The 22666-nt window shown below is 39.7% G+C and overlaps 1 protein-coding gene across 2 annotated transcripts in view; it reads right to left on the reverse strand.

Moving 5' to 3' along the window:
• The window catches only part of PLOD2 (procollagen-lysine,2-oxoglutarate 5-dioxygenase 2), a 48717-nt gene that overhangs the window by 14875 nt on the left and 11176 nt on the right, over positions 1 to 22666 (reverse strand). For both annotated transcript variants that reach the window (XM_058844173.1, XM_058844172.1), the window contains exons 2-10: positions 19246 to 19337; positions 17668 to 17804; positions 11908 to 12071; positions 10698 to 10810; positions 8754 to 8817; positions 7880 to 7977; positions 6122 to 6223; positions 1823 to 1948; positions 107 to 228 (exon numbers count right to left, since the gene is read on the reverse strand). In XM_058844173.1, the coding sequence (XP_058700156.1) occupies positions 107 to 228; positions 1823 to 1948; positions 6122 to 6223; positions 7880 to 7977; positions 8754 to 8817; positions 10698 to 10810; positions 11908 to 12071; positions 17668 to 17804; positions 19246 to 19337 (1018 nt within the window). The remainder of the gene's footprint in view (positions 1 to 106; positions 229 to 1822; positions 1949 to 6121; positions 6224 to 7879; positions 7978 to 8753; positions 8818 to 10697; positions 10811 to 11907; positions 12072 to 17667; positions 17805 to 19245; positions 19338 to 22666) is intronic.

Below are 22666 nucleotides of genomic sequence, written 5' to 3' on the forward strand. Positions count from 1 at the left end.
TCACAGGTAAAGATGTAAACATTAAAGATGCAAAATAATACACATGCAAGATGAAAAAAATGTGAGTGTAGGCATCAATATAGCAGATTTATAAATTAGAACCTACATTCCCATGTTCCGGGCCTCTGCTTGACTCAGGTTTTCTTCAGGTCCAACAATTTTAATATTTCTGATAATGTTCTTGGCTTTTTCCCAGAATTTCTTGATGTGCTTTTCATGGTAAACCTCCTGTAATCATGTAAATATTTTTTATAGCAAATGTAAGGCACAAGTTACTATGAATCATTAACACAATGTCCAAGAACACACTGTATCCTGTCCTAAAGAAACATATGTCAAACAGTGTTTGAAGATATTCCAGTATATCTGTCATTAAAATGAACCTCCTCTGTCCAAAACTTTAGGAAAATAATCCATCATATCAGCAATATTAACCAAAGCTGTAAACAATGCAAGATTCACAAGCTATCTATGCAGTATTTTTCAGGATATTTGTTACAGTCTTTAAAACCCATCCTACAACCTCAGCAGCACACTGAAGTTTGTTATGTTCCCCCAGAATCACTTTAGAGAGGGAGCTGCACCTGTACCAAATTGTACAGGCACAGCCATTGTTTCTTTAAAATGTAGTCCCATTGATTATTCCTTTAATTTCTATTTACCCTCCTCTTTATCTTTCTATTTATCTCTATTTAAGAGCTCTCAGCTGCACACAATATTTCCAAACCAGTGCCCTCATTGTAGCTTTTGCCTACGATGGCTGACATTAGAATAATTGAAATATTGGGTAGGGATTTTCCCCCTCTATAATAAAAAGCTATTCAGTCTTTGTATTCAATTTCCAACACCGTAAAACTTGGTACCTGAGGCTACAAAACCTACATACCCCACAATTCTCATGAGCACATCACATTTATACCTTCAAAACCCCCTTACAAAACCACAATGAACACTTTAGAGATAAGCTCTATTTCTATTACTGCTCCCCTTTTTGTTATCATATCAACAGCAGTGCATGCACACTGAAAAGGGATACAATTCAATTTTACTCCCATTTTCTTCCAGTCTCATTTTTTTTCCAGAATAACTGCACACACTTGATACCTCACTCACTAAAATCATAGAATCACAGAATGATTTGTGTTGGAAGGGACTTTAAAGATCATCTCCTTCCAACCCCCCTGCCATGGGCAGGGACAGCTTCCATCAGAGCAGGCTGCCCAAAACAGCAAAGCTGACTGAAGTCACTGGGGAAATATCAGCAATGCCAGATCATTAGGTAATTAGCAGAGAGTATTCAAGAGTAACTTATCTGCAGTGCCAGTCAAAATATATCTGAACACACCAACCTTTCTGTGGGACCCAGCAGGAGTGCCAACAGACACAAAACTACAGCAGCAGGAGGAAAAGAAAATCCCATGACAATTACCAGGTGACAGCTGTTGATAATATGGTATCACTGTTGGTCAGCCTGAAGTGGTCAGCAGCTGGCCCAGACGGTCACTGCAGGCCCTTCCAACTGGAACTGTTCTGTTCCTATTTTAGTCTTTTTTTTTTTTTTTTGCCAGTCAGTACTTCCTCCAGAAGCACACACTTCAAAATACATTTTTTTCATTAATTTAAGCAGTTTCTTTAAATATGCTTCAGTAAGTCCTGACACAATTTCATTTAATTTTTCCAGCTCTGCATACTAAACTCCAAAGGATTATCTCTTCCTATGCATTTTAACTGTGTTGTTATATCAAATCCATACACTCCACACTTTGATTCATTGCATAATTTCCAAAATTGAAGCTCTGTACACTGATAAAGTCATACTTACATTATTATGAATGAAGATACTGAGTGCCTCCCGTGGGTAGTCCAGAGTCAACAGTCTGTCTAAAAATTTAGTTAGGAAAGGAGTGGGTTGTTCAATGAAAACACCAATTTTTACTCTTGGATATTCCTAAAAAAAATGATATTTTGACACAACCAATAAGACTTGCCTCTTTTCTAAGATTAATTATAGTAAAGAGCAACTAATGTCATGTAGTAAACTTAGTCCACACAGCTCTCAAACAATCAAAACCAGTGTGCTCAAAAGTGCTGTGCACCCCATTATTTTCACTGGCTTCACAAAATAAGCAAAGATAATGGATTTAATATTGATATGAAACTCTTTGAATTTAATAAAACACACCGAAAGAAGAAAATAATATAATATGGTTTTTAAAATTCTTACTTTAAAAAAAAACATTAAAACAGCAAAAGAATCATATAAGGAAATACACCTGGAACAGAATGGAAAACTTTTTTTCTCTTTTTAAACAAGGTACAGACACAGAGTACATTTACAAGAAAATATAGGAGAGAGCAGTATTAGAGAGCAGGAGTATTTGTACAAATAGTTAAAGAATAAATACCTCAAAATATTTTACTCAGCTGTATTGAGTCAAAGACTGCAATATGTTTCTATGTTTATGCACTATTTCTCCCCATTCATTTTGACTGGGCTCTGCATTCCTTCCCTACTTACTGATTTTAGAAAGATCTTTAACAAACTAACAGCGCTTCTCTCCTTACATCCAAGAATACTGAACTTTCATGGACCTTATTTTAAAGTGAATTCACATCTTTTGATGGTATTTGGCTGCTTTCTAAGTGCTTGCTAGAGATCATGGCCACTAAAAGAAACAGACAGCACTTTTTTATAGTCCTGAAGTGTATTATTGCACTATGCAAGACAAAAAAATTTAACCTCCAAAGGCTTCAACTCCTACACAAAGAAGCACACTGACTAAAAATTATTTCCATCTCTAAACCAGACAATTACTATAAAAATCTAATCCATTACAAGGCTCAGAGAGAAACCTTATATGAGCATAAAAGGCTGCCAGCTAGCTTTTTAAGCAGGCCAACACCCACTTGAGGAGCGTCTGGATAAAGCATCAACACATGCTGAGGTTTCACAGTGTCGCCGTGTACATCGGAGCCCAGGAGCATCCCGGCTCGGAAACACCCAGTGCTCACCCCCACCTCCCAACCACAGCTGCAAACCCCTGAGGACTGCTCTGAAGGTGTAGCCACACACAGACCCCAGGAACTCGGAACAACTGATGGGGAATGCACTGCTGTGAATCCAGCAAAGACCTGTGCCCCTCTCTGGGAGCCACAGGAGCGGTGACACAGCCGCAGGAGCGGTGACACAGCCACAGGAGCGGTGACACAACCACAGGAGCGGTCACACAGCCACAGGAGCGGTCACACAGCCACAGGAGCGGTCACACAGCCACAGGAGCTGGTCCCACCTGTGCCCCTCTCTGGGAGCCACAGAACCAGTGACACAGCCACAGGAGCGGTGACACAGCCACAGGAGCGGTGACACAGCCACAGGAGCTGGTCCCACCTGTGCCCCTCTCTGGGAGCCACAGGAGCGGTGACACAGCCGCAGGAGCGGTGACACGGCCACAGGGGCTGGTCCCACCTGTGCCACTCTCTGGGAGCCACAGAAGCAGTGACACAGCCACAGAAGCGGTGACACAGCCACAGGAGCGGTGACACAGCCACAGGAGCGGTGACACAGCCACAGGAGCGGTGACACAGCCACAGGAGCTGGTCCCAGCGGTGGCCAGGGACAAGGAGAGCTGCCTGGGCTGAGCTGAGCACACGTGTGCTACCACAGCTACAGCAGTAATTGTACTTGGTGCATTTCTCTACTTCTCAGTCATTCTCCCCTTATTCCCCAGGGGAAAGAGGTTCAGGCTGGATGTGTAAAGTATATGAGGACAATGAGGAATTACTGACACCGCTTCATTACACTGAAATGTGAACCGCTTGCTCTACACCGAAATCTCAGTGTGACCAAAATGGTCAAAAGCAAAATGGTGTTTAAAAAATCAGGAGTAAAAATTCCTGTAAACTGCATCTCCTCAAAGTGCAGAGCTCATCAATTTAGACCTTGGTTTACCACAAAGAGTTGTCACTGCATCATCTGAACCTAAGTCACAAATGAGCATTTTGAATACAAGAAATCCGAAGTTGCCTCTCAGCAAAACCACTTTGGGAATATCCAGTCTGCACACAGATGTTACATTTTCTTTGATAGATTTTCTCATTTTCAGTGAGGTAATGTATTTGAGTTTTAAATTTTACTTTTTAATAAACAGTAGTTTAATGTAAGACAATTTTTTGGAAGAAACACAGGGCAATGTCTCAATACAATTGCACAAAGTCCAGGATCTCTTGCCACAAGAGTTGCCAGTGAAATGAGGAGTGAGGTCATCCTTTTCAGCCACACTGCAAAGTTCCCACACCAGTAAGAAGCTTTAGAATTTAAAAGCATTTCTAGGGAGGTTAAATTGGGCAACAAACTTAATTTAGGTTTCATAAAACAAAACAAAACACCCTCAATAAGTAGCAAAAATTTGCACTTATTGAATCCAGGTGCTCTCTTCAACTTATTTTCCATTATGCTGCTTCTACCTGAACAGGTGGCTAACTTTGGGGTGGCACAGGCAGCTGACATTACCAGAAGAGAGCAGTTACTGAATTTTCCCACATCTCAGCCATGACTGCAGCCCAGGACATCCTGTTTCTGTCAAAGGGACAAGGACTGAGCAAAAGACCTTGCATATCTGAGATCCTCTGTAGGCAATCCCAAAAAACTAGCAAAATCCTCAGAAGATATCAATGTATAAATGCAGGCAGTTAAATAAAACCATAAGGAGAATATTAGAAGCACAGAACAGGAACTGCTCTTTTCACTGAAAATTTCTTGTTAAGTAGCAACCAGAGTGGCCTGAAGATAGGGCACGTTCCAAAAAAGAAATACTGCTGGTACTCAGAAAAGCCTGAAGTAAACACTTCCACTGAGGCCAAGATAAAACCTTGTTATTTCTTCTGGCAGAATGAGTGAGGCATGAAGTCCAAAGAATGCATTACAATAAAGAAGACACATTCCAAGTAGATGTACATGAACTATAGGAAGCTAACCAGTAAATCATTGCACCCCCCTTACTGCCTTTTAACATTTAACTGCTCCAAAACCATGTCTTAATTACCAACACCACTGGAAAAAAATCTTTGACAACATCTTTTCCTCAGGTAAACTTTATGATGGGAGTGAAAACACTCCCACTAATTATAATACCATTCAAATGTTTATCTTAAAGCAAAAAATAAATTTAAAAACATAGAAATTTCAAATCTGAAAGTTATTAAAATTCCAGCAATAACTTTTTTAGTTTATATTCCAGTCTATTAGCTGCTTATTGCCCAGAAATTCTTTCACTTTTTCCTTTCATTACAAAGATAACAAGCCACTATTTCTTTCATGCTGTCCTCAACATGATCTTCCAAGACCTGTTCTCATTCAAATCTTCAATACAGAACAGAACTTAAACATCTGCTGGAAAGAGCCTGTTAGGAATAATCAGAATTTACTTCTTCGTCCAAGTCTTACAATTCCATATGGCAAAGCTCAGTATTTACTCTGCCTCAAATTTACTGTGTACAAGCTGAAATACTTATAGAGACATGAAAGACATCATGCTTGGAGTGGAAGAGCCAAAGCTGCCAAGTACTGGATATACACACATGCCGTGTGTATTTGTCCTACAAGAATTCTGAAAACCGTACTGAAATGCAGTCTCAATTACATCAGATCTTCTACAGAAACATTTGCTTATACAACACAAATATGTGTATTGTCCTCTACAAGGCAAAGCAGTTTTGGACTGTCTAATCTCAGGAACAGTAATTGTAACCGTGTTATTTAACTATTAAACTCTATTTGCAGCAGTTGTTTAAATGATGCATACTGACTGTTTTGAAGGTCCAAATATCTGAAATATCCAGTTTTTCTACCTCTTCCAAAATTCTAATTATTCTCTAGAACCTTGCACAATTCAAAAATTGTTCATTCACCCTCACTGAACAGAGGTGAAGATCTGGAGGGCTTTTGGGCATGGCATCATCTTCAGTAATAGTGTGCAAACCTGTACTAAAATACATGCATAAAAATACTCCTGAAAGGATAAAACACAATATTGCATGAAGTAGCCACTTGGCCTCAGAAATCACTGAATATCCCCCCCAACTGTACCCAAGATGGCCTTGTTCCAGTGCAGAGTATTCTTACCTTTACTGCTGACAGGTCTAGTAAATCCAAATCACAAACATTGCAACCAGTTTCCCGTGTCCAAGCATTAGGAATATAGTTTCCCAAATAATTCAGGTGAATCTGGTACATAATGAGCAATTTAAATTAATGAAAGGGGCAAAGGATGATCTCTATCTTTCAAACAATTCAGGTTTACTCATTAAATCACTTGTAACTAAAGGCAACTGACAAGAAAAACAAAAAATAGCAGGTAAAAACTATCTTATTCCTTTTGTTGACACAAGAGAGATTATGTATGTACCATAAAGTCTACAAAAATGAGTATTTCATAAAAATGACATGCACTTGAGGGGAAAAATAAAAGTATTACATGTCAGAATGTAAAAAATATTTAGTGCACATTTCAAGAAGTGTATCTAATGCAATTTACTAATCTGCAGACTTAAATGATTAAGTATAAAGCAGAAGTATCTTATGAATAAAAATCTTATAAATATTGGGAGTTAATTCTGGGAATTATTTTTATGCTAGTTTATTTGTTAACTAGAGAAAACATTTTGCCTAATACATTATTGTCCTTTTAATTCTATCCTGGGTTCAAAACAGAAGAATTTAACCACACTGACAAAGTGATGCATAGCTAGAATTTCCTCTTTGTTTTTAAAACATCACTACAGGCAGAGTACAAAATCTTTCCTTTTATTGGCAATATGTCAGCAAAGCCAGTGATGACAGGATTTGAGGATTTAATTGAGGCAAAAATGGGAGGAACTGGTCTTGCATTTCACCTCTATCAAGTAGTTATAAGGCAAGCAGGCATCATTATATTCACTAATTCCAAAATCAAAATACAAGTGCACAAACAAAGAAGCAGCAGTCCCTGGGATATTAATGAGTTTCAAACTTTACTTCATTCTCCTGAAAGGCATTTTTCTTAAAATAAGGAGCTACAGTAAGGAACACTCATTCAGAAGAAATGAGAAAGTAGCCATGCCCAATCCTTCAGCCAACAGACAGCACTGTAAACAATACACCTTTACACTTTGGCACAGAACAAAGAGATGCAGCTGCCATATTACCAAAACACAGCCATTTCTCTCAGAGAAACTGTGCAGGGACCTCTGAACCACTGGATCCTTACACATGAACAGAATCTGTCAAAACAGCGATTTCACAGAGCAGACAGTGCCCTACCATTGCCCAAAGCTGACAGGCCATGGGCACACACTGACAGCCGTGAGCAGTGACACTGAAGGCAAGGGAAAAGCCAGCCCCACCTGTACCTGCATAGATACACTCACAGACTTCTTCTTCTGCCTAAATGCAATGTAGTTTTTTATATATGTGTATACACACACCTGGGTCTAGGGTAGGAACAGAGGAGTTACCATTTTGTGTCCCAGCCCATCACTCTTGGCCAGATTATCCTGCCCCCTATAATTCTGATTGCCATTTAATAACCAGATGGACACTGCATAGCTTCAAGAACAGCTCTGCATTAGTGAATGAATTAACAAAAGCTTACTTGCTTCTAATATCCCATGCCACAATGAATTTGGGAGCAGAATGAGTTGTTTCAGCAGCAATATCAAGTTACAGTGACAGCAGAATAACATGAATTTGAAGGGGGTTTTTATCCTCTCAATTCCTAATAACATTAAATGGAAGTGTGCCATGGTGTTATGCTATGACTGTTTCATACTCTTCTGCCATTGTATTTTTTGCCTTGATGTTTTTGATTCATTTACATGAAAATAAAATCAAACTCTCACTCACTTTAGTTGGACCATTTCCATGAATGGTGACTGGTAGGGTGTCATACACTGAATTCCTTGCTCTTACTTTTCCTTCTTCAAATTTCAAAAGGACTTCATCTGCAAATGAACAAAGCAGTACAGTAAGTTCATAAGTAAAAGCTAAAATTTCAGAATTTTTAAGTCCTTGCTGATACAATATACCTTGCTGCTGCTGTCATTTATTGTCAGTATTATTTATTTAGAAGCCTTTGTTCATTTCTCTAAAATAGATCTTAAATTCTAAGCTCCTTATGATAAATAAGGTCAAACTTCATATTTTTTAATTAGTAGCTTCAGTATTGGAATAAAATCTGCTTTCAAAATAATAATTTAGTGCAAATGTTATTTATAGAGAAATCAGTTATTTCAGATATGATCTGACTACAAATCATTGTTCCAAAATTGAAGGTCAGATATAAGAAAGGAAGTTTGTACAGATGCATTTTTCCACTTAAATTAATGACAGTTAAATAAAGGAAATTCTACCTTATTCTATATTCTACTTCATTATGTATAGCCATTTGCTTGAGGACATCTAAAATGCAATTTTACTTACTAATCCTACTCCTGTAATTAAGTTTTGGAAAGGCAAATGGAAAAATAATCCTTAACTCTGTATTTACTGCCAACTTCGTTTATTTAATTTTTTTTTCTATTTTAAATCAACTATTTTATCAATGAGAGAATTCAATTAATAATCAACCCAAAAGACTTGTAATAGTGATCAGGCTTATCCATCCAAACACTTGCTTAAAATAAGGACATGTTTAAAGAACTACATTCATGGTTAACCAAAAAAAAAGAAGTGTTAATAACAGTTAATGAAACACACAATGTGCAAATCATACACTTACCAACAGCTCCATTTAGGGTCTGGAAAATTGTACATTTGTGGTCCAAAGTAATGTTAATGCGCTCCTGAAATCAAAGTACCAAAGCTGTTGAGGCATTCTAAAAGCCAATGTTTTTATGGTAACATTGCAATTATACCACAGTGGCAGCAAGGAATCAGGGAAAATGACTCTGTGTGTTCTTTATATTGCTACATTTTTCTGTATTCCCAAGTTGTGCAGTTCTATAGCAACCAGTTTTGCATATGCAGAAACTTTAAGCTTGAAGGATAAAGATCATAACTCTCCACAGGAACTGCAATTCAGCAGTAGAAGCCAAAGAAAATTTGTGTCTTAAAAAATAAGTCTTGGCCAAGAAAGAAAACATGCTGTGTTTCAGAATCACAAAAATATAAAAGTCAATTTTAAGTATCATGTCAGAATAGAAAATATTGGTGGTTTTAAAACATGTTCCTAATGTTGTTTTACTAATCCTAGCTTACTATATGTTTTACCATTTTTAAAATGTTGATTCAAGTATGCAAAATCTAAAACACACTTAAAAACCCCTATACAGATGATATCCTTGGTTTTGATCTTCCAAGATTCTCTTACACATTCTACAGCACTGGGCACATTATTACTATGCAAATACTCAGTGGTGATGTATAGTGAGCACCATGGAAGTGTTTTCAATCATGGTGCAGCAGGGTTCTGCACAGACACACAGTTTTGGTCTAGAAGACAATCCATTTAGACAACTAATTATGTTACTTCTGACTTGGATGCAGAATCAGCTGTAATATTTCTACAGCCTGTCTCGTCAATTGCATACCTGGCAATGACTAAACTTGCATATAAGCAATTCAAGAAGGCTGGAATTTCCTGGGAGGAGCAGCTGAGGTTTGCCTGGTTTAGAGGAGGCATCTCCGTGCTCCCTACAGCTTCCTGAGGAGGGGATGGGGAGAGGGAGGTGCTGAGGGAATGCTTCAGTCTGCACCAGGGAAGCAGGGACATGAAGCATGTCAGACTGGACATTAGGAAACATTTCTTTATGAACAGGGTGGTCAAACCCTGGATCAGTTCCTAGAGAGGTTGTCAATACCTCCAGTCTGTGAAATGCTTAAAAAGCCTTTGGGCAATGGCCTCAGTAACACACTTCAGCTTTTGGTCAGACCCATACTGGTCAGCCAGTCGGACTAGATGATCACTGTAGGTCCCTTCCAACAGAAATATTATCTATTTCTGAACCTGTATCCAAACAGACATGATTTTCCATTAAGTTATGCCAGAAACAACATGTATATATTTCAAAAATTTTGCATCTGCCTTAAGCATACAAATTACCAAAATCCTTCTCAAAATTCTGCTATATCATCTTCTAAAGTCTTTTTGCATCACTATATTGTTAATTTCCCTTATCCCTCAAAACACGCCTCTAAACATCTATCATGCTTTAACTCTGCAACTCAGCAGAGAACTTTGTTAACTGAGGGCACAGAGAGGTCTTCACTAAAAATTTACAATGCAGCTTCATTGAACATGTTTGCAGAGAAAGCTGAAGGCAGGATCTGAAATGGCAGCAAGCCAAAATATAAAACACTGGATCAGCAAGTAGTTCAGTGACACCCTGGAAAAATGCCACATTCTCTGGCCATCAAACTGCCAAGTACATGGGACCCTCATTGAGATAAATGTGTCTGATCATATACCTCAGAGCTGTTATTTCTAACAATGAAGCACAATCTGCCTGGGCCTGAAGACAGCCTGAAATAATAGATCAAGTCACGACCCTTTGGGAGCCTGTTCATCATTCCAGCAGTAGGAATCTCAGGAGAACAAACAGCTGTCAACCTGGCACTCCAGTATAAAGAGACAGCATTCCTTGGCTTTTCATCTCCCGGTGTTTTATGAGGAGCAGCATGTTATTTCAAGCAGAAAGAAAAGAGAAAGCAAGTTACTACCTACCCTTGCCAATGGGTCAACATAGATTTTGGTGTAAAACAGCTGGTCATCATCATTATCCTGCAGATTCCACTGCTGCACAATACGATTTATGTATGGAGCATAACCAATAAATCCTGCAACATCACACACACAGGTTATTTCCACAAAAAGCACTACCCTGCCAACGCTCTCCACCAACCAGGGACTTCATTCTGAGCGGTGCCAGTAAAAAAAAGGGTATGAATTTCACACAATTTGGCTCAAAATCTTATCTTCTTCCTGAGGTATGTAACAGGTCTGTTTCAAAAAGTTAATAATTAATGGCTATTTTTATACTAATGGTATTTTAAGGAAAAAAATAAATCAGATCTGCCCAGGATGGTTCTGAGAACGCCAAAGCATGATATCACACTATTACTTTCCCAAGAAGCCCATCTGTGGAAAAAATTTCATTTTCATCAATCACTTCTTACTGGCAGACATGCCTCAATGTAATACTGCCAGAAATACAATGAGAATTCAACTCAAAACCAATATATACCAAAATAAAAAAGAGAGGACAGAGAGGTGGGGGAAAGAAACAGGGACACGGAAGTAGGCTGCCCCAGATCTGCACACTGAAGTAGGGTGCCCCAGACACACTCAATAGCTTCTACACAGCACAGTATTTGTATCAGTGCATATATTAATCAAGTGCAAAATTATTAGCAAAGCTGGCATTTAAAGGAGGATTCCAGGATCCATCCATCATTAATATTCCAGGGAGTAGGTCCCACTCCTTTTAGAAGGAGCAGTAAGCCACACTGACAGGCCAGGCAGAGCTGACAGCACATCCACCCTGTGTGCAGAGATCTCCAGGAAGCAGGCAGCTGAGCTCAGGAATTCTGTGACCAGGCTAAACTGTGCCTATAAATAGCAGGTGCTGTTTTGGCTGTTTCTGAAGCAGTGGGCTCATCCTTGCACAGCACTGAGCTGCCACACACAGCTGCTTGCTAGACCCTGACTGTATTTATCTGCTTTTTACAAATTATTGCCAAACACACACCGTGCACATGTGCCTGAGCACAGAAGAGGGGCTGTTCAGGTGGGGAGGGGAGGAAGGTGACAGTATATGCAGTCATCAGTTTTATACTTGGGTAACTCAGGACCAGCTCCACGAGCAACAAGTGCAGAGAAGAGATAACAGAGATGGGTCACGTTCACGTTCAAGTGTTTGAGGACCCCCACTTGCCTCCTGAGTTCAGGAATCGTTTTCCACTCCGGACAACAGGATATTTGTCAGCCAGCCTTTTATCCGGCCAAATGAGTCCATCTGCTGCAAACACCACTTTGTGATTAGTTTCCTGAAATTTCTTTAGCAGTTCTTCAGGGCCCCCGGCAAAGATAACATCATAGCTTAAAAGGAAAGAAAATACATCTGTTAGGTTAGTCTCATTTTAATGTTTCTGTGTTCAAAACAAGTCATTGGACTATTCAAATTTAAAAATCAAATAGCTCTTTCATTCTGAAAAATGCCTCAAATCATATTTAACCACCACGTGAAAATTCTATATCCTTTTAGGAGAGAAACTTCAATCAGTGCTATTTATTCAAAGTAGTTTCCCCTTCTGCTTTTTAGTCTTCCACATTTTGGACATCCTTTTCTCTTCACACTTCCTTTGTCTGAAATTGATTTTCCTATTTTAGGTCTTTTGCTTGAGGTTTTAAGAACAACAATTAAAAATACCAAACTTTAACAGATGAAAAGTAGGACTGGACAATGACTTTGATGACTTTCACTAGGAAAATCTAGATGATCTTGTTCCTAAGCACAACAGCACTGACTCTTCTAAAAAAATCTTACCAAGAATGTAGTTAGACCTCAATGAAGTTTAGTTGCCCATAAAAAGTGTACTGCAACCTGACAAGGCATAGTTTCTCCTTCAGCCTCTTTAATGTGCCAAAGACTTAAAAGGCTCAAAGCATCACAGTATCTATTTATGAAAAACTTTACCTGCCTTTGAATCACAATTCCTACTGAGGATAAAGGCCTAAAGGTGGAGGGCTCATCTTTGGCTGTTACACACAGCAAAGGTCAACAGGGTGCCAAACCAGAACAAAACCTGCCTGGGTTTGGCCAAGGTCCTGGAAGAATGGAGCCTCCCAAGCCTGGTGGTTTCTTGTGGCTGAACCAAATCTAAATCAATGCCTGCTGGGCACAGGGAGCTGGGAACACAACCAAGCAAACAAACCAATCCCCCCACCAAGGGATGCCACACACTAGACCAGTCTGCCCAAAGCCCCATCCAATCTGGGCTGGAATTCAGAATTTGCCAGGGATTGGCATCCACAGCTGCTCTGGATGACCTGTGCCAATGCCTCCCACTTCAAGGTTCACTTTAAACAGCATGAAGAAATGTCACGGTGAAATTGAAATCATAAATTAGTCTCTGCCTGAAGCAGCAAAAAGTTTTAATGGCAGCATCTCAGCCTTGCAGTTTCCTCATATGAACATAGGAATATTCTTACTCTACACATGTACCTTAGAAATTAAAAATCACCAGCCCTGACAACAGGCAAAGGAACAGTAGAGCTACCAAAAACCAAGGTCTAACCATGACCAAGACTTTTCTTGCAAAGCCTTTTAACTGGGCTAACTAGGACAGCAGTACCCCCACTTGTAGTACACAGAACATTTTGCATTGCACTGGATTACCCAGCTATAGTGCCAACAGACCAACTATTACTGACTTATGGTATTCCTTTATTACAGTTGTTAAATAAAGTTATTACCTTATTACAGTTCTGAAATTATTCAAGATGTTTTTTCTTCAAAGAGGATTTAATGAAATTGGCCTAAGAGAACTGAACAACAGCTGGCTTACAAATGTAAAATAAAGATTTTCACCACAAAGCAAACTATGAACCCTGGAGAGGAAGTGTGTTATGTAGTCTATATAAGTAAGTGGTTTTCTGAAAACTCTGTTATGTTTTTCTGCAACTTTGGCAGAAGAATCCATGAAAGAAATGGTACATGTTGGACCTTCCCCAGTTTCACAAAAAATGCCTGTTTCAGCCCAAATTTACAGGAATACACTTCACTCTCTTTTCCATTCAATTTCTGTAGACCGACTCAAAGCCAGACCGCGCCTGCAGAACACACAAGAAACAGGAGACACGTTGAAGACAGACAAAAAGAGATCTGTTTGAGGCTTTAACTTAATAGCTCATGGCAGGCTGTGCCTCTCCTCCATGACCAGGGCAGTGCTGCTGCAGGGACTTCCAGCTGCAGGAAGGAACCAAACCCCCTGGAAGAACATTGCTTCCAAGGACTGTCATTCTGTGAAAGAAAGCCAAAGTTGAGCAACACGCTGGGCCAGCCACAGGCTCTGCTTGTGAAAGGGATATGCTACTTATTACACAGTTATAAAAAAAGCACAGTTTATAATCCTAAACCCAGAGCTGAGCTGCTAAACTGCAATGGATATTATGGAGCTCTGTTAACCCAGCAGGAACCTACACTTGCCATTAATGGCCAAGGCCCTCTGTTTTGTCACGAGGTGACTTACTGCCACCACAGCTCTTCCTGGGCAGGACCTCCACCAGCCTTCCCCCCCTTGCTGACAGGATGCTCATCAGCTGCTTTATGAATTTTCTGTCCATGCAAAAGGAAAACTTCTTAACACCTGTAAATGTATAATTTGCCTTGTTTACCTGTTTTGTCAGATTACATTCAGCCTATTCAGATCTCACCTTCTGCTGGAAGGGGGGATTCACTTCAGGTCTACACTGCTAAGACCATCACAAAACAAGTCCCATCCTTGAGTTTATACTGTTATTAGGGTTGACACAATGACTTACATTAAATAAAGTACTTCAAAATTTGACAGGGAAAAAGAGTGTGGACATATCCAGGAAAAAGAAGTCTTCCTTGGCAATCAGGAACAGCTCAGATACTCTTTTATTTATTCTTCATCAATCCTTCCAATTAAGCAAAAGCAAGAAGAAAAGAAAAGAAAAACAAGCAAGGAAAAAAAAAACCAAACAAAAAACCAAAAGACAAACCCAAAAAACCTCACCAACCCAGAAAGTTTCCACAACCTAATCCCATTTCCTGAAGCTCCCAGATGGCAAATGCTTGGGACTGGAATCCAGCCCTCCCTCCCTCTCTTTCGCAGGAACAAAACATCCTGGCTAATCACCCTGCCCTCCCAGCAGCACAGGGAAACAACAGCAGAGACTCAGGTGCTCTGAAACTGACCATGCAATTTTTCCATCCACAACTTTAACAGTGAGAACTTGCTACTATTGGAGCTGCAGGGTAAGAGCTCAAAAAACAAGTGAGGGAGAGCCTACTAGAGCCTAGCAATGTCACAAAGCAGACACAAAACTATTTTGTCACTTAGACCGTGTCCCCACCAGGTTCACACCTTAACCATTTTGAGAGACATAGAAAATGGTTAATAATTTATAAAAAATATAATTATCCCTCAGTTTCTGACAAATGTTAAAAAAAATACAACAAAACAAACAACAAACTGAGAGGCTTCAAAATTCTTCCACGATACAAAGAGATGTCTGTGGGAGCCCTGGATGAACAGTCACAGCACCAACCAATTTATCCAGTCTACACTGGCCTTTAGCCAGTTCAATCTGAAGTGGTCCAAAATAAACCAGAAGTTAGCCTGAGCAAAAGCAAGCCTAATTTGAATAGTGTTCCATCTGCAGGAATTTTGCTATCTACACATAGGCACAAGCTGTCCACAAAAGAAGCTCAAACTATTTCCAGAATTCTGAGCCATATAACAAACTGCTGAGAAAAAACAAAAAAACAAACCAAGAAACTAAGTTAGTTAAGTAAACAGTTCCCTAGAAATTACTTGCCTAGTTACAGTAAGCAAAACAGACATTTCCTTTCCCCACCCCCAAGATTAATATTCCAAATGCTTCACAATGAATATAATAAAAAACATTTGAAGAAGAAAGGAAGTTCATGACATTTGTCTTTTCCAAACTTACTGCTACATTGATCAGTGTTTAAATTGCAAACCAGGATTTCTGGAAATGAAAAAGCTCATTAAAATTAAAAAATAATGCTAGAATCAGCAAACTGTTTTTTTCTCTCCCGTCTGGAATCCTTTCCACCAGCTCTAAATAAATATATACTTGGGATTTCAGACTTCAGGAACTTGGGAGGCCTTAAATCCTGTGATTTTTCATGGGAAGAACGATAATGGTTTTTGCACTTTGACACACATGGTTTTCTACTCTCTCACACAGGCCAGCAAATAGCCTGCCCCTCCAGAGAGTAAATTATGATGGAGATACATTTGAGCTAGACCTTTGTACCAATATGATAATAAATGTGCATATTTTATCACATAGGAAGAAAATAGTTATGAATTAGGGTAAGAAATTCAGAAACAAAGATTCAATAGAAGTAGAAAACATTTGGGAAATGTTTGAGTCATCTGAGCTTTAGCACAGAACAAAATCTTTGAAATTAACCTTTAATATTTTCAGTTCTTGTGTGATTAGTAGGACAGCACCACAAACAAACATATAATGCATGCACTTTTACAAAGATTCTTTTTCCACTTGTTCAATTTTGCATTTGCTAAGTCAATAAGAAAAGAAATTCAAAACTGGATGTGCACCACCAAACTAGATAGCTTTTACAGACATAAGCATACAAAAAATATTCAGTATAATAAGCATCCTTTATAATGCTTATTTATAAATTAGTGACAACGATTTAGATTTTTTGTCTTCTAGGTATTTCTTTTACTCATCATAAGAAGTAGAACTAGAACAGAAAATTAAATAATGGATTTGAACCAAATTTCCCAAAGAGTTAACTTACACAAATCAATAAATAAACTTTCCATAAAATGCCAGTGTTCAGCCACTTTGCCTTGTGATGATGTCTGCTGTGCAAACTCTGCCATTCCCCTGCCTTGAAAAAGTGTCCCTAATTTCTTCAACTGCCAAATTTTAAATAAATAAAGCAGGTCAAAAGCTGAAAGAGAATTCTGGAGCAGACATTCCAACATGCCATGGTACCAGCAGCATGGGTGAACTCATACATGACTCTCTCCAAGCTCACAGCTACATCTCCCCAAGGCTGCCTGTCAGCAACAGGAGCTTCCTGTTCCTGATTCCAGACCTGGTCCCACGCTTTCCTTGCAGTGATTATTTCAGAGCTGTGACCCTGCTCTGGTTAACATCAGTGTAGAAGAGCCTGGTTTCCACTGCAATCTGGATTCTGCACTACTCTGATCATACTGTTGTCAGAGCGGGAAAAGAAGAGAAAAAGCAGAGGGAAGCAATAGAAAAAGTGATTGGAACACGTTTGAGCTCTGTGCTTTCTGTGACAGGGAGAAGCCTCTCTGGCCTCCAGGGAGGATGTTCAAGCATAGCTGTGCTATGAGCTACAATCTGGCACCTGCAGCAGTACTGTCTCTCCATCCTTCCATCACACAGATAGCAGAGGCACCAGGCTACATCTGACACCAAGACTTGTTCCAGTTCTCTAATACACAGAGCTTCTCCTGTTAAATGCTTTCCTCAGGGAGCCATTTTCCAGCTTCCTCCATATCCCTTTCTTCATGGAACAAGATTATGCCTCTAGTCCCTACTGGACACTATTTCTGGAGCTGCTTTTGCTCCCCCTCCCATCCACACTCCCAGCCTGCAGCCACATCCTGCTCTCACTGCAGCTGAAAAGGGAGAGGGCAAATGCTTGCCTAAAAGCCTGTCAGCTCCCAGCAACATTTTTTTACCCCCTCGAGGCAGCGGAACTATGAACAACTCTTACATCTGTAAATCTGTTAAAAAGTAATGATTGCGCCAAAAATCCATCCACTATTTTTATGAATGAAGAAAAAGACACAAACCCTCTCAAATAAAACAGCAAAGAACAAAAGCATGGTGCAACTTTCAGCATGTCACAGCAGCTACTTTAGCATGTCTACCCAAACTAAAACAAAGACAAGAAGCCAGGTTTGCTCACCATTCAACAAACAGTACAACCAAGTCCTCTTGGTCAGCATAGCTTTCAATGCCTTCCTTCAGCAGTCGAACTTTCTGCCCTCCACCAATAGAGTTGGGCAGCTCACCACCTTTCCATTCTTCACCTTTTCCAAGAACCTGGAATAAGAGGGAAAAAATCCCTACTTTTTGCTAGTATCCAAACCCATGAGGCTTTTTAAAAGTAAACCCTTATTGAAAACAGATGCTAAAGCAGAAGCAACACATTAAAGCATAGCAAGCCAGCACTTCCAGCATCGTGAGTTTTCCATGTCTGAAGCAACATTCAGTGCAATGACATCACTGCAAAACCATGAGAGAGACATTTCTTAACCAAATAAGAATCAAGCAATTGCCTGCTACTGCCATTTACTGAAATGTCTCCTTCAGAAAAAAAAAAAAATAGAAAAAAAAGCTAGGGATTGTTTCAAAATTTGTGTTAGAAAAGCATTCTGAATGATACCTTTAAAATTCAGTAACATCCTTTTAGGAATAGGAGGCACAAAAGACCTTGGTGGATCAGGGTATAACTAATTCAAATTGCAAGCTTTTTGTACAAAAAAGGGATGGATAGGTTTCCCAGTAAACAGCTCACTGCTGAAACTCAGTTAAACATAGAACTTCTCCCCAGCCAAGCACTATAGCAGATTATATGTCAAAAAAGGAAAAAGCTTTTACATGTTATGAACACAGTGTTTTTGGAACATATAAAGCCTAGAAGAACTACATTGCATGATGTTTTGGACAAATCTGCAAAGCAAAAAATGTATCCTGAGCTCAGGCTTCTCAGGTGGTCTAGTACAGCTTTATCATATGAGGAAAGGTTCTCTCAGTCCTCTAAATTCAGTGGTAGAAGTCAAAGACCCAAATAATTTCCTATTTTTAGTGGAGGCACTGTGGTAAGTCAGCAGAAAAAATTCATAACAGTATCTGAATTCCTGGATTTTCTCTTGGCAGAACCAATTTGTGGGGAAAGTTTAGAAGGTTAATGCCCTCCCTTTTTTCCAAGGTCATGCAGAGGCCAACCTAAGTACGTGACATAAAGAGGCACAGAGCAAGGCAGAAAAGGCTGGCAAGAATGATAGAAACACATTGTCCTCTCAGAAATTACAGGTTCCTGGGAAACACAGAAATTCTCAGTTGTGACCCTCCCTCCTCCCTTGCAGCAGTGTTCCAGCCTTGCTTAAGGAAAGAGATGCAAAGCCCTTGAGTGCAGTACAGCTCCCAGAAACGTTCATGCAAACAAAATCAGCCACTCTGAAAAACGAGGCTCTGTGATGAAACATGACAGAGCCTGTGAGTGAGGATGATGCTGACCATGATAGCTACAAACCTCTAAAGCAGCTCCTGAGGCAGGGGAAGCACCTCCCTCCCGTGGTGGTTCAGAGGGGCATCAGCAGGTAAGCAACAGAGAGAGCAGCAAGTGCCCCTCCTGCCCCCCAGCTCTGCTGCTGTTTCCCTCTGTCCAGCCCACAGTGAAGCTAAGGCAGGTCAGCTACCATTTACTGGCTCTATTTTAGAGCATGGACAGCACAAATAATTGGTACAAAACCCACAATACCTTTACTGTGTAGTTGAAATGCTTTGCAGTTCGCATGAAACGGTGAAAGCCATCAGTTTCTTTAGTTGCTACAGTAAAGACTAGAAGTTTATCTGAGGAAGAAAAGGAAAGAACATGTATTAATATGCTTTCAGGGCACAGTTTATAAAATAAAATAAAATGAACAGCACTAGCTCTGGGGGCTCTATGACTTTCTGTATCTCATTTAAAGAGAGGCAAATAGTCTGCCACAGTATAGGTGTGAAACATTACCAAACAACAACTGCTAAGAGCAAGGCGCTGTATTTAAAATTATCCTCTGGAAGATGAAGCAAATAAGTCAATCTACTGTGTAAACAACTAGTTCAAGACACAAAAACAAAGCTAGTAGGAGTAGTGGACAGGAAGAAATCTTCAAAACCAAAATAAGTTACTTCTTTTCAGTCTGAGCTAATTCTGTTACCAATTACCACAGGACTGAGTGGTGGTATGAGAACTTCACCCAACCCCAGTAGATCCCCTGAAAGCCAACAGTACATGCTCTTCATGAAAATAAGTTAAAAAACCCCCAAGCAATCCCTCAACAAACAGCATGTAGTGTTTTTAAATCCTTGGTCAGAGACAAAAGAGCAAGGAGTTTGCTTGGTTGTTTTATTCAGAGCATATGTACATTACAACACTGCTGATATTGCCCTCTTACCGCACACAGGCAAGTGGCCATGCAACTAATTTCTTCTTCACATTCTAGAGCTTTTAACACAGTTTGAATGGGGTCATGAATTTCCACTAAATAGCTTCCCAATTAAACTACTGAACAACATTTAGAACCCTCTGCAATATGCTGCATAATGAAACAAAAAAATTTGAAGCTATGAGAAGGCTTTAACCCTATCTAAAATGAAATATTTCAGCAGACCAGCCAGGATGCCAGAGTTCATTGCAGTTTCCCCAATTCAGGCCAAGTTCAAGCAACAGCTAAATTTGAACTCTAAACACAGCCCATGAGATCAATCCTTACAATAAAATAAAATTAATTGCCTATGATGAGTATTCCAGACAGAGTGCCTGTTACTGCATTACTTGCCAAAAAAACATCCTCTGGATTTACCTTCTTCAATCCAGTAACATGTGCAAGAAGTGTCTGCTATGGAAAACATTCCTGTTACCTCTTCAGCCTTGTCCACCACCACAGGCTTAGCATCCCTCAGACACCCAAGACATCATCCTAAGTGTATTCAAATCACTCATCACTTCCCATTTTGCTTTATGTGACACCAGCAAAAAAAGTTAACATGAAAGATGATGACCCAGTTCCCACATTGTAGAAGAAATGCCCCTTGCAACTTACTCATGCAATGCTCTGCAGCCAATACATCAAGTGTATTGACTCAGGCAGGCCAAAATACCTCTCAGAATACAGACAATGCATAGATAAACATAAAACCCCCTGTTCTAATGAAATTCAAGTCTGTCTGAAGCAGCCACAGCAGACAAACTCCGCAGACCAGTCTCAGGTGGCACTTGTACTGTCTCCACTGAAACACCGCTCAGAGTCAGCCCTAGTCCCCAGATCACCTCCAGAACATCCTGCCAGGTCTGGCAGTGGTCTGGCTGCTCCATGCTCACCAGCAGCTCTCCTGGTGTACACGGGGCAGAGCACAGGTGATACTTTCTCTGCTTCTGCTACTGGTCTCAGTTTAAGGGTGTTCCTGACTCAGGTGGTGTTCCTGCAAACTGCAGAACACTTGATCTGCACTGGGACCTTGCTCTTCCCTACTCACTCCTTGACCAGATGTAGCCTTTCAGCAGTGGCAGCACCCTGTGCCCGGTACCTACACCACAAAACCTATCTGTGCCTTCAGCAGGGCTCCTGCAATTTTATCTGACACTGCCCAAGCTCCTCAGCTACAGACACCATTTCTACCTGCCCTCCCCACTACACACAATTTTGTGGATTTCTCTCACATCCTGCACATCTCTCACATTGGGTGGGGGTGTCTGGGAGGCATGTCTGTGAACAGGGAGACAACACACAGTCCTTTTCTTCAAAGGTCCTAAAGACGATTTTAACTGCTGGCTCTACCAAACCAGACTGACAGTCCTGCAATACAATATGCAACAAAGAAGAAACTGGAAATATTGTAAATTCTTCCACCAAATCAACTTGAACATCAAAAATTTTGGAAAGACAGATTTGGAGGAGTAATTGCTCCACCTTTTTCCCCCCATTAAGTGCTAGCAGACTCTTGTAGCCAAGCATCAGAAGAAAATCTCCCAAGTACATCCCAGAAGGACTGGAGGACTTCACTGTGCAGTGAGCTCCCATGGACTCACAAAGAGACAGAAACAGAGCAATAATGGCTCAATACCTTCCAAACAGTTTATTATAAAGATCATGCAATTTCAAGTAATTCTACTGAAATCACCACAAAATTAATAAAGAACATCTTAAATAAATAATAAACTATCTGTGAATTTAGACTGTGACTAAAACAGAACTGAAGACAGAGGAGGGTTTTCCTCTCTGAAGGAAATTACAATTACTTTTTTTGTTCAAGCACTACATTTTCAAATTACAGGGAACTGGAAAAATCTGATCATACCAGAATTGCATCGTCAATCCAACTGTATCCATTATTAAAAGTTTCCTAGGTGACCAGATCACTGACTATAACCATGGAATTTGGTTTGAAGTAGGCATATTTCACACCTACACATTGCTAAGAAATGCTAACAGCAAAGATCTCAAAGATCTGTACTTGACAACATGATGTAAATGACAAAATGTGGGCTGGATCAGATTCCTTCCACAGTTACTAAGTCAGAGAAAGTTTAAACTAACATACAAGTAGAGTTTGGCAAGCAAAAAAATAATCTACTGTTCTTTATGGGATATTGTTACTCTCTCTTAATGGAATATACATTATTCATGTACTTCAAGATTCACTATAGAGTCTGGTATGTTACTTGACTTTTGTGGAACAAGAGGAAAGAGAATAATGTGCCAAATCATAAGGGATTTCAACCTGAACTATACAAAATGAAGAAAGCTGAGCAGGCAAATAATACAGTTTATACTGATATGAAATGGCAAAAGAACCTGTACTGCACCAACAGACAACTGAAGCAATCTAAATAGGCTGCCTGAGTGGGTTTTGCAAACAGCCACAGAACAAAAGAAAGCTATTTTAAAGGTACTATTTACATTGGAAATGTTTCTTTTTTAACATGTTTACCCATGGTCTTTTTTTCTTTAATTACAGTTAAAGAAGTTTAAAAGGCTTTATTTCATGTCTTTGTTGCACCACTGACTTTCAAGTGCACTGACTTGAAGGTGGTACTTAAATAATTTTTAAGTGCAGCAGAAGTAATTACAGCATTTGAAGTCCCTTTAGAATTAGAGATCTTTATAGATTACTTAGTCTTCACTGGGGCCCTTTTT

Source organism: Poecile atricapillus, chromosome 8, assembly GCF_030490865.1.
Source record: "Poecile atricapillus isolate bPoeAtr1 chromosome 8, bPoeAtr1.hap1, whole genome shotgun sequence".
NCBI lineage: Eukaryota > Metazoa > Chordata > Aves > Passeriformes > Paridae > Poecile > Poecile atricapillus.